At 50.2% G+C, this 15,584-nt stretch overlaps 1 protein-coding gene across 5 annotated transcripts in view; it reads left to right on the top strand.

Annotated features, from left to right (window-relative positions):
* The window catches only part of madd (MAP-kinase activating death domain), a 51,193-nt gene that overhangs the window by 2,116 nt on the left and 33,493 nt on the right, over positions 1 to 15,584 (top strand). For 3 of the 5 annotated variants that reach the window (XM_056607330.1, XM_056607328.1, XM_056607329.1), the window contains exons 2-6: positions 2,237 to 2,540; positions 6,786 to 6,917; positions 9,076 to 9,189; positions 9,364 to 9,444; positions 14,139 to 14,195. In XM_056607330.1, the coding sequence (XP_056463305.1) occupies positions 2,244 to 2,540; positions 6,786 to 6,917; positions 9,076 to 9,189; positions 9,364 to 9,444; positions 14,139 to 14,195 (681 nt within the window). In that variant the 5' untranslated portion in view covers positions 2,237 to 2,243. The remainder of the gene's footprint in view (positions 1 to 2,236; positions 2,541 to 6,785; positions 6,918 to 9,075; positions 9,190 to 9,363; positions 9,445 to 14,138; positions 14,196 to 15,584) is intronic. The other 2 variants (XM_056607333.1, XM_056607331.1) reach the window with 1 other exon arrangement.

The raw sequence follows: 15,584 nt of genomic DNA, 5'->3' as shown, positions 1-15,584 counted from the left end.
ATGAAGAGAGGGGAGTTAAGTTGACTTTTGAACGAAAGGACATACTGGGGAGCTTCATGTCTCGTGACTCGGGTGGAGGTGGAGGTGGTGCTCCAGGAGACTCTGCTGGGTGGAGGTGGTGCTCCAGTAGACTCTGCTGGGTGGAGGTGGTGCTCCAGGAGACTCTGCTGGGTGGAGGTGGTGATGGTGCTCCAGTAGACTCTGCTGGGTGGAGGTGGGGCTCCAGTAGACTCTGCTGGGTGGAGGTGGTGATGGTGCTCCAGTAGACTCTGCTGGGTGGAGGTGGGGCTCCAGTAGACTCTGCTGGGTGGAGGTGGTGCTCCAGTAGACTCTGCTGGGTGGAGGTGGGGCTCCAGTAGACTCTGCTGGGTGGAGGTGGGGCTCCAGTAGACTCTGCTGGGTGGAGGTGGTGCTCCAGTAGACTGCTGGGTGGAGGTGGTGCTCCAGGAGACTCCAGAGGAGGGAGGAGATCCTTCCCTCAGCGCCCGTTCTATTCGTAGCCTCAAAGCTCTCCTATCCCAGAGGGAGCCTGGTTGAGCTCCTGCCCTCAGTGTGGCGGTAGAGTGACGACCTTGGAGAAGGACAGCTGAGCTCAAGGTCAAGAGCAGCCGTTTGTTTTCCCTGAATCGTTTCTTGGACGCCGATTGGTTGAGTCGTGTTGCGGTGGCGGTGTGCTCTCAGAGGGGGGGGCGGGGCTTATGCTGACGCTGCTGACAGATTGAGGTCTGCACGCGCACGGGGGGGGGGGGGGGGAAGCTAATGATTCATCTTCCTCTGCTCCAACCACACCAGCACGGTCAGGGGGCTGGGGGGGGGGGGGAGAGAGAGGGGGGGGGAGAGGGGGGGGAGAGAGAGAGAGGGAGAGAGGGGGGGGGGGGGGGGGGGGGAGAGTGAGAGAGGGGGGGGGGGGGGAGAGTGAGAGAGGGGGAGAGAGGGGGGGAGGGAGGGGAGTCAACTCTTGCAGATGAGACTGCGAAAAAGGTTAATAAATACCAAACAAAGTACAGAATAGAATATAGAAATAGTATTACAGCTAATGGGAACATACTAAAATGGAGAGATATTTTGCTTATATTGTCAAACAAACGGTATCTGCGATTCTGTATTAACCAAATCCTTGGTATGTCCATAATGTATCGATTGATTCCATCTGCATTTGATATTTGTGAGTTGGGTCGTTTATTTCAAACACCCCCCCTAACAGAACAGAGGAGCAGTTCGGGTCTCCAGTTGTTTGGCGGCCCGTGTGGCCTTCTCCCCTCCCTGGAAATATCTTTGATACACACTGTGTGTGTGTGTGTGTGTGTGTGTGTGTGTGTGTGTGTGTGTGTGTGTGTGTGTGTGTGTGTGTGTGTGTGTGTGTGTGTGTGTGTGTGGTGTGTGTGTGTGTGTGTGTGTGTGTGTGTGTGTGTGTGTGTGTTCTCCCTGGCTGCCTCCTCGTTCCATCTCGGTTCTCTTTCTTTCTTTCCAGTGAATTCCCAATAAATCCTATTTTTGGGGAGATTAATGTAGCTCTATTAAATTAGCAGTCATTTAATGACGTTAACAATTGTTTTGATACTCATTTGTTTGTATTGTCGTTTGTTTCCAATGGTCTAGATTTAATTACCCTTCATAAGCTTAATCCGATCAAACATCCCCATGGTTTCATGTTTGCTCAGTATATTGGGTAAATGTACGCCTTGTTGGCAAACAAACAGCAGGATGGATTCGGTTTCAGGTGGTTTAGACGAAGAAGGTAAAAGTAACCAAGCATTGATCCAGGTAGGTTACCTACCTACCAGGTAGGTAGGTTACCTACCTGGTAGGTAGGTTACCTACCTACCAGGTAGGTAGGTAACCTACCAGGTAGGTTGGGTTTATGAACTGTGATGGTTTCTGGATCCTCAACGCAGTTTATGGACGTGAACGATTGCGTCACACCTGCAGTGTTTGCTCGGTCTTAATAAAACCATCAGCGTCCACCCCGTGGTGTGTACGGCCCGTCTGGGCTGGGGGGGGCAGCAGCAGGTCTCTGAGGGCGGGGCCGGCCTGGCGACAGGAAACAGCCCATAAAAGGCTGGCCCCCGGCGCCATGTAAGACACTGCTGGGTGCGGGGTGGTCACACAGGGGTCACACTGGGGTCACACAGGGGTCACACTGGGGTCACACAGGGGTCACACTGGGGTCACACAGGGGTCACAGCGCCCCCCCCCCCACCGTGCCTGCTGGGTACTGACGCTCTGCCCCCCCCAGGGACACCATGTGGCGCGTGTTCACCGGCGCTCTGTCGGTGGAGGAGCGCGGCAGCCTGCTGCTGGCAGACCTCCGGGAGATCGAGGCCTGGGTGTACCGGCTGCTGCGCTCGCCCGTCCCCGTGGCGGGCCAGCGCCGCGTGGACGTGGAGGTGCTGCCCCAGGAGCTCCGGAGGCCGCTCACCTTCGCCCTGCCCGACAACTCCCGCTTCTGCATGGTGGACTTCCCCCTGCACCTCCCGCTGGAGCTGCTGGGGGTGGACGCCTGCCTGCAGGTGCTCAGCTGCATCCTGCTGGAGCACAAGGTGAGCTGTCTGTCTGTCTGTCTGTCTGTCTGTCTGTCTGTCTGTCTGTCTGTCTGTCTGTCTGTCTGTCTGTCTGTCTGTCTGTCTGTCTGTCTGTCTGTCTGTCTGTCTGTCTGTCTGTCTGTGTCAGACTCTCTCTCTCTCTCTCTCTCTCTCTCTCTCTCTCTCTCTCTCTCTCTCTCTCTCTCTCTCTCTCTCTCTCTCTGTCTCTGTCTCTGTCTGTCTCTCTCTCTCTCACACACACACCGTTCCCATGTGACGGTCCAGTTCAAAAAGGGGAAACTGGGTCAACCGGTCGCCGCATTAAGGTCCCTAAACCATGTAACATGACGCATGAAATGAGATAAGGCTGAGCAAGGGGCCGGACAAAGGGAATTGTTCCGTTATCTTAATGTATCTAAACGCCCAGAACACCGCGCATTAGTAGGAGTTAGTGAGGTGGAACATTGGCTCTTTGTTTCTGTATCGTAACCGTGGCCGAGCCATCCCTCCATTACACTACCAGACTGTCTGTTATAGAGTCCAGCTCTGTTATAGAGTCCAGCTCTGTTATTGAGTCCAGCTCTGTTATAGAGTCCAGCTCTGTTATTGAGTCCAGCTCTGTTATAGAGTCCAGCTCTGTTATAGAGTCCAGCTCTGTTATAGAGTCCAGCTCTGTCTCTGTTATAGAGTCTGTCTCTGTTATAGAGTCCAGCTCTGTCTCTGTTATAGAGTCGGTCTGTTATAGAGTCCAGCTCTGTTATAGAGTCCAGCTCTGTTATAGAGTCCAGCTCTGTTATAGAGTCCAGCTCTGTTATAGAGTCCAGCTCTGTTATAGAGTCCAGCTCTGTTAGAGAGTCCAGCTCTGTTATAGAGTCCAGCTCTGTTATAGAGTCCAGCTCTGTTATAGAGTCCAGCTCTGTTAGAGAGTCCAGCTCTGTTATAGAGTCCAGCTCTGTTATAGAGGCCAGCTCTGTTATAGAGTCCAGCTCTGTTATAGAGTCCAGCTCTGTTATAGAGTCCAGCTCTGTTATAGAGTCCAGCTCTGTCTCTGTTATAGAGTCCAGCTCTGTTATAGAGTCCAGCTCTGTCTCTGTTATAGAGTCTGTCTGTTATAGAGTCCAGCTCTGTTATAGAGTCCAGCTCTGTTATAGAGTCCAGCTCTGTTAGAGAGTCTGTCTGTTATAGAGTCCAGCTCTGTTATAGAGTCCAGCTCTGTTATAGAGGCCATCTCTGTTATAGAGTCCAGCTCTGTTATAGAGTCCAGCTCTGTTATAGAGTCCAGCTCTGTTATAGAGTCCAGCTCTGTTATAGAGTCCAGCTCTGTCTCTGTTATAGAGTCCAGCTCTGTTATAGAGTCCAGCTCTGTCTCTGTTATAGAGTCTGTCTCTGTTATAGAGTCTGTCTGTTATAGAGTCCAGCTCTGTTATAGAGTCTGTCTGTTATAGAGTCTGTCTCTGTTATAGAGTCTGTTTCTGTTATAGAGTCTGTCTGTTATAGAGTCTGTCTCTGTTATAGAGTCTGTCTGTTATAGAGTCTGTCTGTTATAGAGTCTGTCTGTTATAGAGTCTGTCTGTTATAGAGTCCAGCTCTGTCTCTGTTATAGAGTCGGTCTGTTATAGAGTCCAGCTCTGACTCTGTTATAGAGCCCAGCTCTGTCTCTGTTATAGAGTCTGACTCTGTTATAGAGTGTCTGTTATAGAGTCTGTCTGTTATAGAGTCTGTCTCTGTTATAGAGTCTGTCTGTTATAGAGTCTGTCTGTTATAGAGTCTGTCTCTGTTATAGAGTCTGTCTCTGTTATAGAGTCTGTCTCTGTTATAGAGTCTGTCTGTTATAGAGTCTGTCTCTGTTATAGAGTCTGTCTCTGTTATAGAGTCTGTCTGTTATAGAGTCTGTCTCTGTTATAGTGTCTGTCTGTTATAGAGTCTGTCTCTGTTATAGAGTCTGTCTCTGTTATAGAGTCTGTCTGTTATAGAGTCTGTCTCTGTTATAGAGTCTGTCTCTGTTATAGAGTCTGTCTCTGTTATAGAGTCTGTCTCTGTTATAGAGTCTGTCTGTTATAGAGTCTGTCTCTGTTATAGAGTCTGTCTCTGTTATAGAGTCTGTCTCTGTTATAGAGTCTGTCTGTTATAGAGTCTGTCTCTGTTTTAGAGTCTGTCTCTGTTATAGAGTCTGTCTGTTATAGAGTCTGTCTGTTATAGAGTCTGTCTCTGTTATAGAGTCTGTCTCTGTTATAGAGTCTGTCTGTTATAGAGTCTGTCTGTTATAGAGTCTGTCTCTGTTATAGAGTCTGTCTCTGTTATAGAGTCTGTCTGTTATAGAGTCTGTCTCTGTTATAGAGTCTGTCTCTGTTATAGAGTCTGTCTCTGTTATAGAGTCTGTCTCTGTTATAGAGTCTGTCTCTGTTATAGAGTCTGTCTCTGTTATAGAGTCTGTCTGTTATAGAGTCTGTCTGTTATAGAGTGTGTCTCTGTTATAGAGTCTGTCTCTGTTATAGAGTCTGTCTCTGTTATAGAGTCTGTCTCTGTTATAGAGTCTGTCTGTTATAGAGTCTGTCTCTGTTATAGAGTCTGTCTCTGTTATAGAGATCTGTCTCTGTTATAGAGTCTGTCTGTTATAGAGTCTGTCTGTTATAGAGTCTGTCTCTGTTATAGAGTCTGTCTCTGTTATAGAGTCTTGTCTGTTATAGAGTCTGTCTCTGTTATAGAGTCTGTCTCTGTTATAGAGTCTGTCTCTGTTATAGAGTCGGTCTCTGTTATAGAGTCTGTCTGTTATAGAGTCTGTCTGTTATAGAGTCTGTCTCTGTTATAGAGTCTGTCTCTGTTATAGAGTCTGTCTGTTATAGAGTCTGTCTGTTATAGAGTCTGTCTCTGTTATAGAGTCTGTCTGTTATAGAGTCTGTCTCTGTTATAGAGTCCAGCTCTGTTATAGAGTCTGTCTGTTATAGAGTCTGTCTCTGTTATAGAGTCTGTCTGTTATAGAGTCTGTCTCTGTTATAGAGTCTGTCTCTGTTATAGAGTCTGTCTCTGTTATAGAGTCTGTCTCTGTTATAGAGTCTGTCTCTGTTATAGAGTCTGTCTCTGTTATAGAGTCTGTCTCTGTTATAGAGTCTGTCTCTGTTATAGAGTCTGTCTGTTATAGAGTCTGTCTGTTATAGAGTCTGTCTCTGTTATAGAGTCTGTCTCTGTTATAGAGTCGTCTCTGTTATAGAGTCTGTCTCTGTTATAGAGTCTGTCTGTTATAGAGTCTGTCTCTGTTATAGAGTCTGTCTCTGTTATAGAGTCTGTCTCTGTTATAGAGTCTGTCTCTGTTATAGAGTCCAGCTCTGTTATAGAGTCTGTCTGTTATAGAGTCTGTCTCTGTTATAGAGTCTGTCTGTTATAGAGTCTGTCTGTTATAGAGTCTGTCTGTTATAGAGTCTGTCTCTGTTATAGAGTCTGTCTGTTATAGAGTCTGTCTGTTATAGAGTCTGTCTCTGTTATAGAGTCTGTCTCTGTTATAGAGTCTGTCTGTTATAGAGTCTGTCTCTGTTATAGAGTCTGTCTCTGTTATAGAGTCTGTCTCTGTTATAGAGTCTGTCTGTTATAGAGTCTGTCTCTGTTATAGAGTCTGTCTGTTATAGAGTCTGTCTGTTATAGAGTCTGTCTGTTATAGAGTCTGTCTGTTATAGAGTCTGTCTGTTATAGAGTCTGTCTGTTATAGAGTCTGTCTGTTATAGAGTCTGTCTGTTATAGAGTCTGTCTGTTATAGAGTCTGTCTGTTATAGAGTCTGTCTCTGTTATAGAGTCTGTCTGTTATAGAGTCTGTCTCTGTTATAGAGTCTGTCTCTGTTATAGAGTCCAGCTCTGTCTATTAATTTAACCCAGAGAAGGAAACAGCACCACCTGGTGTTCATCCAGATGTTTGTTCCCCCGGTCCACCCAGACTGTAGAGGATGGGTTCTAAGCAGGAGTCCCTTGTAGCTCACCAGAGGCGGAGCTGGGTCTAAGCAGGAGTCCCTTGTAGCTCACCAGAGGCAGAGCTGGGTCTAAGCAGGAGTCCCTTGCAGCTCACCAGACTGTAGAGGACGGGTTCTAAGCAGGAGTCCCTTGTAGCTCACCAGACTGTAGAGGATGGGTTCTAAGCAGGAGTCCCTTGCAGCTCACCAGAGGCGGAGCTGGGTCTAAGCAGGAGTCCCTTGCAGCTCACCAGAGGCGGAGCTGGGTCTAAGCTGGGTCTAAGCTGGGTCTAAGCTGGGTCTAAGCAGTCCCTCTGTTTGTCCCCAGGTGGTCCTCCAGTCCCGGGACTACAACGCCCTCTCCATGAGCGTCATGGCGTTCGTGGCGATGATCTACCCCCTGGAGTACATGTTCCCCGTCATCCCCCTGCTGCCCACCTGCATGGCGTCCGCAGAACAGGTACGCTCGGCCGCGGCCCGGGGGGGAGGAGCCACGGGTCCTGCAGAGCAACCTGCACAACATGGACCGTGGTGGTTTCATGAGGCTCTGTCCCCTTGTTGGGCTCAACGTGAACAGAAACGTTCTCCCTGCAGCCATCTGCTCTCCAAAGTGTTAATCCTCACACCTCCCCTCACCACACCTCCCCTCACCACACCTCCCCTCACCACACCTCCCCTCACCACACCTCCCCTCACCACACCTCCCCTCACCACACCTCCCCTCAGCACACCTCCCCTCACCACACCTCCCCTCACCACACCTCCCCTCACCACACCTCCCCTCACCACACCTCCCCTCAGCACACCTCCCCTCAGCACACCTCCCCTCACCTCCCCTCCCCTCACCTCACCTCCCCTCACCACACCTCCCCTCACCTCCCCTCCCCTCACCTCCCCTCACCAAACCTCCCCTCACCACACCTCCCCTCACCACACCTCCCCTCACCACACCTCCCCTCACCTCCCCTCACCACCCCTCACCACACCACACCTCCCCTCACCACACCTCCCCTCACCACACCTCCCCTCACCACACCTCCCCTCCCCTCACCACACCTCCCCTCACCACACCTCCCCTCACCACACCTCCCCTCACCTCCCCTCACCACCCCTCACCTCACCACACCTCCCCTCACCTCACCTCCCTCAGCACACCTCCCCTCCCCTCACCACACCTCCCCTCACCACACCTCCCCTCACCACACCTCCCCTCCCCCCACCACACCTCCCCTCACCTCACCTCCCCTCACCTCCCCTCACCACACCTCCCCTCACCACACCTCCCCTCACCACACCTCCCCTCACCACACCTCCCCTCCCCCCACCACACCTCCCCTCACCACACCTCCCCTCACCTCACCTCCCCTCACCACACCTCCCCTCACCACACCTCCCGTCACCACACCACACCTCCCCTCACCACACCTCCCCTCACCACACCTCCCCTCACCACACCTCCCCTCACCACACCTCCCCTCACCACACCTCACCACACCTCCCCTCACCACACCTCCCGTCACCACACCACACCTCCCCTCACCACACCTCCCCTCACCACACCTCCTCTCACCACACCTCCCGTCACCACACCTCCCCTCACCACACCTCCCCTCACCACACCTCCCCGCACCACACCACACCTCCCCTCACCACACCTCCCCTCACCACACCTCCCCTCACCACACCTCCCCTCACCACACCTCCCCTCACCACACCACACCTCCCCTCACCACACCTCCCCTCACCACACCTCCCCTCACCACACCTCCCCTCACCACACCTCCTCTCACCACACCTCCCGTCACCACACCTCCCCTCACCACACCTCCCCTCACCACACCTCCCCTCACCCCACCACACCTCCCCTCACCACACCTCCCCTCACCACACCTCCCCTCACCACACCTCCCCTCACCACACCTCCCCTCACCACACCTCCCCTCACCACACCTCACCTCACCACACCTCCCCTCACCACACCTCCCCTCACCACATGCATTGAAAGAGAAAATAGAGCGTTGTTGTTAAGAAACATGGTGGGGAGGGGGGGGGGGGGGGGGGGGGATGGAACCAAAGACTGCAGTGGAACAAGGAGTAGGAAGGAGGTAGAGTTCTCTGCGTACCGTAGGACCCAGTGCATGATTCAGAGAGGAGGGGTCAGTGTGATGAAGATGAGGACCAGTGCATGATTCAGAGAGGAGGGGTCAGTGTGATGAAGATGAGGACCAGTGCATGATTCAGAGAGGAGGGGTCAGTGTGATGAAGCGGAGGACCAGTGCATGATTCAGAGAGGAGGGGTCAGTGTGATGAAGATGAGGACCAGTGCATGATTCAGAGCGGAGGGGTCAGTGTGATGAAGATGAGGACCAGTGCATGATTCAGAGCGGAGGGGTCAGTGTGATGAAGATGAGGACCAGTGCATGATTCAGAGAGGAGGGGTCAGTGTGATGAAGCAGAGGACCAGTGCATGATTCAGAGAGGAGGGGTCAGTGTGATGAAGATGAGGACCAGTGCATGATTCAGAGAGGAGGGGTCAGTGTGATGAAGATGAGGACCAGTGCATGATTCAGAGAGGAGGGGTCAGTGTGATGAAGATGTCCCCCCCCCCCCCCCTGCAGCTCCTGTTGGCGCCCACCCCCTACATCATCGGCGTCCCGGCCAGCTTCTTCCTCTACAAAGCGGACTTCAAGATGCCCGACGATGTGTGGCTGGTGGACCTGGACAGTAACAAGGTCCTCACAGAACACACAGCACCTGCATACAGCTTAGACCTGCTGGGCCTGGATCCATCCGGGGGTTCATTAGTGTTCATTAGTATTCATTAGTATACGTGGTGACTTTGAGTGGGACTCCATGGCCCCTCTCAATCAGTGAATCCAATGTTGTATCGTTTCCTCGTCCTCCAGGTGATCGCCCCCACCCACGCAGAGATCCTGCCCCCCCTCCCAGAACCAGAGTCCCTGGAGCTGAAGAAGCACCTGAAGCAGGTGGGTGCTCCGTCCAGTGAGAGCAGGACCTCTGAGCGGCTCAGGCCAGACGCCTGCCGTAGTCATACTGTCGGCACATTCATTAAGAATGATCAGTCTGTGCTCAGAAACACCTCTCAGAGAGACGGGTCAAATGGCCCCCAGGAGGGTGTGTGTTATGGTGTGTGTTATGGTGTGTGTAATGGTGTGTACTACGTTGTGTGTTATGGTGTGTGTTATGGTGTGTACTATGGTGTGTACTACGTTGTGTGTTATGGTGTGTACTATGGTGTGTACTACGGTGTGTGTAATGGTGTGTACTATGGTGTGTGTTATGGTGTGTGTTATGGTGTGTGTTATGTTGTTCTGTGAACATGAGGGTCTCAGCAGGAGGGGGGCACTGGTTCAGCTGCAGCTCCTCTCCGGTGGGACGTACTGTGTGCGTTGCGTTGTGTTGCGTTGTGTTGTGTGGGCGGGAGCGTCGTGGCACACTAACGGACCAGTGGTGTTTGCTCTCTGTCTCTTCTCTCCTCTCTCCGTGCATGCTCTAGCTCTTGGAGGTAAAAGGCTTTAGACCACCCCCCCCCCCCCCCTAAGGCTTTGGAGTGCTAGTGGTTCTAGTGGTAGTTACTAACGTGTGTTCCTACCCCCTGCCTGGTTCTGATTCACTGGAGCCCCCTTCAGTGAATCAGAAGGGGGCCCCCCCCCCTTCCGTTTTCCTGTTCATCGATTTGATCAGTCAATAAAACCCTTTGTTTGAAAATGAATTCTCCTAACCCAGAATATGATGTGAGATTCATAAACTACCTGTGGTTCGAACAACATTTTAATATCATTGTTATCATTGTTATTATTACTATTATTAGTATATATTTATAATGCGCACTGAGACCCTACCGGGACCAGTTACCCTACCTTACTGGGACCAGTTACCCTACCTTACTGGGACCAGTTACTCAGCCTACCTCCATGCCTGTTCTCGTCAGCCGTTTTTAAATAGCGCTGTGAAGGTTCACAAGACCCGAGGCCTGAGTGAGGTAGGTTTACAGCCGTATAATCGCCTTTATACACGTTTCACAAGTTTACGGGTAATTAGCAACTACCGGTAATTAGACACGTTCGGTGTTAAAATGTTGTTCATTTCACATTAAAAAAAGGTTAGCTAGTTCATTCCTTGGATCAGAACCAGCTGTGTGTGTGTGTGTGTGAGTGGCCATCCTATTACTGTGTTATGGACGTTTTTATTGGACTTCATTATTTATAACCCATGGAAGGCAGTTCACATTGTGTGACTCGGTTGCAGTGTTTTGTAAAATGATATCCAGACAAATGTTCCATGATCAACAACGCCCTGTTCTTAATAGCTATCAGAATTGAGCAGTGGTGTGTAAAACTTCTTTCTGAAAGTGTGTGTGGATAACATCTAACAAGACCACATATTATTTGTGGACCATTAATTATTCCGTTGGATATCTTTGTATAAAATATTTCTGGATGGTCGTACAATGTGAATTTATTTTGTGGGTTAAGCATATTCAAGTCCAATAAAAACTTGCACGTCCACAATTTATTGATCAGGAGAGATACATATTGGAGAGAAAACCTCAAACAAAATGAAGCAACTCACGAAACCCATGCGATCCTTCATCGTATAAAAGTGAGGTTGGATATTATTTTACAAGACAAATAAGAAAATATGATTTGTGGACTCAAAAATATATTTGCGTGGATATCATTTCACAAAGCACACGTACGAGATATTAGTGTATCGTACACGCAATGTGAAGTGTCCTCCACAGGCTACAAATAACAGTTCAAGTGTGTGTGTGTGTGTGTGTGTGGGTGTGGGTGTGGGTGTGTGTGTGTGTGTGTGTGTTAAGCCTCTGTTTAGCAGTTGTTCATGCGGGAAAGAGCAACAAATTGCAAACAGCAAAGACAAAAGAATAATCTTGAGGCTTTCTGAGCAGGACATTGTCGATGATCTTAAACGCGATGCCAATCAACCCAGTTGATAATTATTGAGTCTAACATCATAAATGTCAGTAATTATCCTACATTTGAAAAGAAACGGCCAACAACAAGATATGTTAAGCGCATAAACAAAGTGATATCAGATTTATGTCTGCAAGTATTTACATTTTTTTGTGTTTTTTTAGTTTTTGAAAGATCTGCTCTTTTGTACGGTCCCTAGCGTGTCCATGGCGACCGCTGGTGAGAGCCAGCTGGTGCCCATGGCCCCCCCCTCCTCCAGCCTGTCTCATCAGACTAACCTCCCCCCCCCCACGTCTTCATTCTGTCTGTCATGCTGCGACACCGTGTCTGTAGAGCTCGTAAGTCGGCCCCTTCCGGTAGAGCCCATGGTACCTCTGGGATCGTAACATATGAATGGGTTTCAGTGAAGAGGAAGTCATTATCTCCTGGTCCCAGTCTTTATATGCCCCGGGTTACACATATGTTGTTTGTGGATTTAAATGATAATCTTTCATGTGAAGAGTTTGAACGTTTATTGTGCAATTGTTCAGTTAAAGGCCGTAGAGAAAGCACAATGAGAAAGACTACATGTCTCGTATGTGCCGTCACGCTCCCTGCGTCTGGCGTGGACCAGACCGACAATCTCCCCATCGGCATAACTGAAACTCTCGACATGCCCCGACGTACAATGGTTTTCACCTCTTTTGATGCCTTTATCCTCCCCTTGGAAAAAAGCGGTGAAGTGGAGCAGAGAGATCACCATGTCTGTACCGGAGTGGTGGTGACGTATATCAATCGCGTCAAGAGCAGCAGTGGCTGTAGGTAGAGCTGTCAAATAATTACTTTCTCTCCATTGAAACCCATTCTAATCTTCCTAGCCCAGAGGTCACATGGGGTCTCCCGGAAGGGCGGACTTACGAGCTCTCTCTAACCCTAACCCTAACCCTCTCTCTCCCTCTCTCTCCCTCACCCCTCTCCCCCTCTCTCTCTCTCTCTCTCTCTCTCTCTCTCTCTCTCTCTCTCTCTCTCTCTCTCTCTCTCTCTCTCTCTCGTCTGTCTCTCTTCTGTCTGTCTGTCTGTCTGTCTGTCTGTCTGTCTGTCTGTCTGTCTGTCTGTCTGTCTGTCTGTCTGTCTGTCTGTCTGTCTGTCTGTCTGTCTGTCTGTCTGTCTGTCTGTCTGTCTGTCTGTCTGTCTGTCTGTCTGTCTGTCTGTCTGTCTGTCTGTCTGTCTGTCTGTCTGTCTGTCTGTCTGTCTGTCTGTCTGTCTGTCTGTCTGTCTGTCTGTCTGTCTGTCTGTCTGTCTGTCTGTCTGTCTGTCTGTCTGTCTGTCTGTCTGTCTGTCTGTCTGTCTGTCTGTCTGTCTGTCTGTCTGTCTGTCTGTCTGTCTGTCTGTCTGTCTGTCTGTCTGTCTGTCTGTCTGTCTGTCTGTCTGTCTGTCTGTCTGTCTGTCTGTCTGTCTGTCTGTCTGTCTGTCTGTCTGTCTGTCTGTCTGTCTGTCTGTCTGTCTGTCTGTCTGTCTGTCTGTCTGTCTGTCTGTCTGTCTGTCTGTCTGTCTGTCTGTCTGTCTGTCTGTCTGTCTGTCTGTCTGTCTGTCTGTCTGTCTGTCTGTCTGTCTGTCTGTCTGTCTGTCTGTCTGTCTGTCTGTCTGTCTGTCTGTCTGTCTGTCTGTCTGTCTGTCTGTCTGTCTGTCTGTCTGTCTGTCTGTCTGTCTGTCTGTCTGTCTGTCTGTCTGTCTGTCTGTCTGTCTGTCTGTCTGTCTGTCTGTCTGTCTGTCTGTCTGTCTGTCTGTCTGTCTGTCTGTCTGTCTGTCTGTCTGTCTGTCTGTCTGTCTGTCTGTCTGTCTGTCTGTCTGTCTGTCTGTCTGTCTGTCTGTCTGTCTGTCTGTCTGTCTGTCTGTCTGTCTGTCTGTCTGTCTGTCTGTCTGTCTGTCTGTCTGTCTGTCTGTCTGTCTGTCTGTCTGTCTGTCTGTCTGTCTTCTGTCTGTCTGTCTGTCTGTCTGTCTGTCTGTCTGTCTGTCTGTCTGTCTGTCTGTCTGTCTGTCTGTCTGTCTGTCTGTCTGTCTGTCTGTCTGTCTGTCTGTCTGTCTGTCTGTCTGTCTGTCTGTCTGTCTGTCTGTCTGTCTGTCTGTCTGTCTGTCTGTCTGTCTGTCTGTCTGTCTGTCTGTCTGTCTGTCTGTCTGTCTGTCTGTCTGTCTGTCTGTCTGTCTGTCTGTCTGTCTGTCTGTCTGTCTGTCTGTCTGTCTGTCTGTCTGTCTGTCTGTCTGTCTGTCTGTCTGTCTGTCTGTCTGTCTGTCTCTGTCCCTCCCTCTCCCTTGCCTCTCTCTCTCTCTCTCTCTCTCTGTCTCTCTCTGTCTCTCCCTTGCCCCTTTCTCTCTCTGTCTCTCTCTTTCTCCGGTCTTGTGATCGCTGTCCATTTTTCATTCCACCATTTATTTTTCTTACAGTACAAACAACAAAGGAAATATCTTTTCATCTCCTCTCTTCAGTTTTAATGCGATGGCCTTTCATAATTTGTATTTATTTATTTGTCGTACATCCGTTTTAACGCAACCTAAACGTTTGGGGTGGGGTCGACATCAATTTAGATTCGCTCTTCTTCTGTTTGTTTCTTTTGTTTCTGGGTCCTGTTGAAGGAGAATGATGAAAAGAGGGATTTGTCTCTGGTTGTTTCCGGCCGTGTGCCTGTGGTGTTTTCATCATCAGCTCTACTTCATCTGTCCCCCCCCTCCCCCTCCCCCCTCCCTAGTGTCTGTTTAGATTGACCGTCATCACCCAAAAGCAGATCTTCTCCTCTGACAATAAGGTCCTCTACACCGCCTTGTGTGGAATGTGGAATGCCAGTGCATGGATGTTCTCTCTCTCTCTTCTCTTATTCTCTATCTATCGTTCTCTCTCTCTCTCTCTCTTCTCTTATTCTCTATCTATCGTTCTCTCTCTCTCTCTCTCTCTCTTCTCTTATTCTCTATCTATCGTTCTCTCTCTCTTGTTTTCTCTCTCATTCTCTCGTTCTCTCTCGTTCTCTCGTTCTATCGTTCTATCGCTCTCTCGTTTTTCTCTCTCTCTCTCTCTCTCTCTCTCTCTCTCTCTCTCTCTCTCTCTCTCTCTCTCTCTCTCTCTATCGCTATCTTGTTAACCCTCTCCCTCTCGCTCTCTCGTTTTCTCTCTCTCTCTCTCTCTCTCTCTCTCTCTCTCTCGTTTTATCGCTATCTTGTTAACCCTCTCGTTCTCTCTCTCCGTCTCGTTCTATCGCTCTCTCGTTTTCTCTCTCGTTCTCTCTCTCTCTCGTTCTTGCTCTGTCAATCTCCCCCCCCAAAACTGTCATGCGATTTTTAATCCGACTATTCTTTTAATTGTTCTGCTTGTTACTATTGGTCCCCTACGGTCAGGAGTGTGTCAAACAGCCACATGGTGCAGACTAAACAGACTAATAATCCTTATCTTAGATGATAATGTGGATACTGCTTAGCTCTGGCTTGCGCATGACTGAATGTGCGTGCATCTATCTTGGCATTGTCGAGTGTCCCCTCCCCGCCCCCCTGTCAGCAAGATATCAAGCTACTCCCCCCTCGACCGGTCGACCCACCCAGACCCGACCACTAAACCCTCCACCCTGATCCCGACCACTAAACCCTCCACCCTGATCCTGACCACCAAACCCTCCACCCAGACCCGACCACTAAACCCTCCACCCTGATCCCGACCACTAAACCCTCCACCCTGATCCTGACCACTAAACCCTCCACCCTGATCCTGACCACTAAACCCTCCACCCTGATCCTGACCACTAAACGCTCCATCCCGCTAAGCCACCGCCTACTGACTGGGCAGCAGCTCCCTGTTCCTTTGTTTTAACCCGACCGTGTCTGGTGACTCACTCCCCCTTGCCCCTCCTAGCCCTCTCCGAAACGACCCTCCCACCTCCGGCATCAACTCCACCCAGTAGACACCGATAACCACGGTAACCACGGTAACCACGGTAACCCAGGCTCTTAGACGCAGTGGGATCAAAACAGAGAAAGTGTTGATCAAGAAAACATTCACATAGTTAGTCTCTGATCCGGACACGGGCAGGGCCGTGATTGGCTGTCCACGGTCTCCTCTGCCAGGAGGAGGACGTCAAACACGAGCCGGCCCGAGGTCCGTCACTCAGCGCCGATGCCCGCAGTGGGAGCGGTTCTTTGGAGCGGTCTCC

Source organism: Gadus chalcogrammus, chromosome 14, assembly GCF_026213295.1.
Source record: "Gadus chalcogrammus isolate NIFS_2021 chromosome 14, NIFS_Gcha_1.0, whole genome shotgun sequence".
In the NCBI taxonomy this organism is placed as follows: Eukaryota; Metazoa; Chordata; class Actinopteri; order Gadiformes; family Gadidae; genus Gadus; species Gadus chalcogrammus.
The sequence above is the reverse complement of the archived record's forward strand: the minus strand, read 5'-3'. Positions and strand labels throughout refer to the sequence as shown.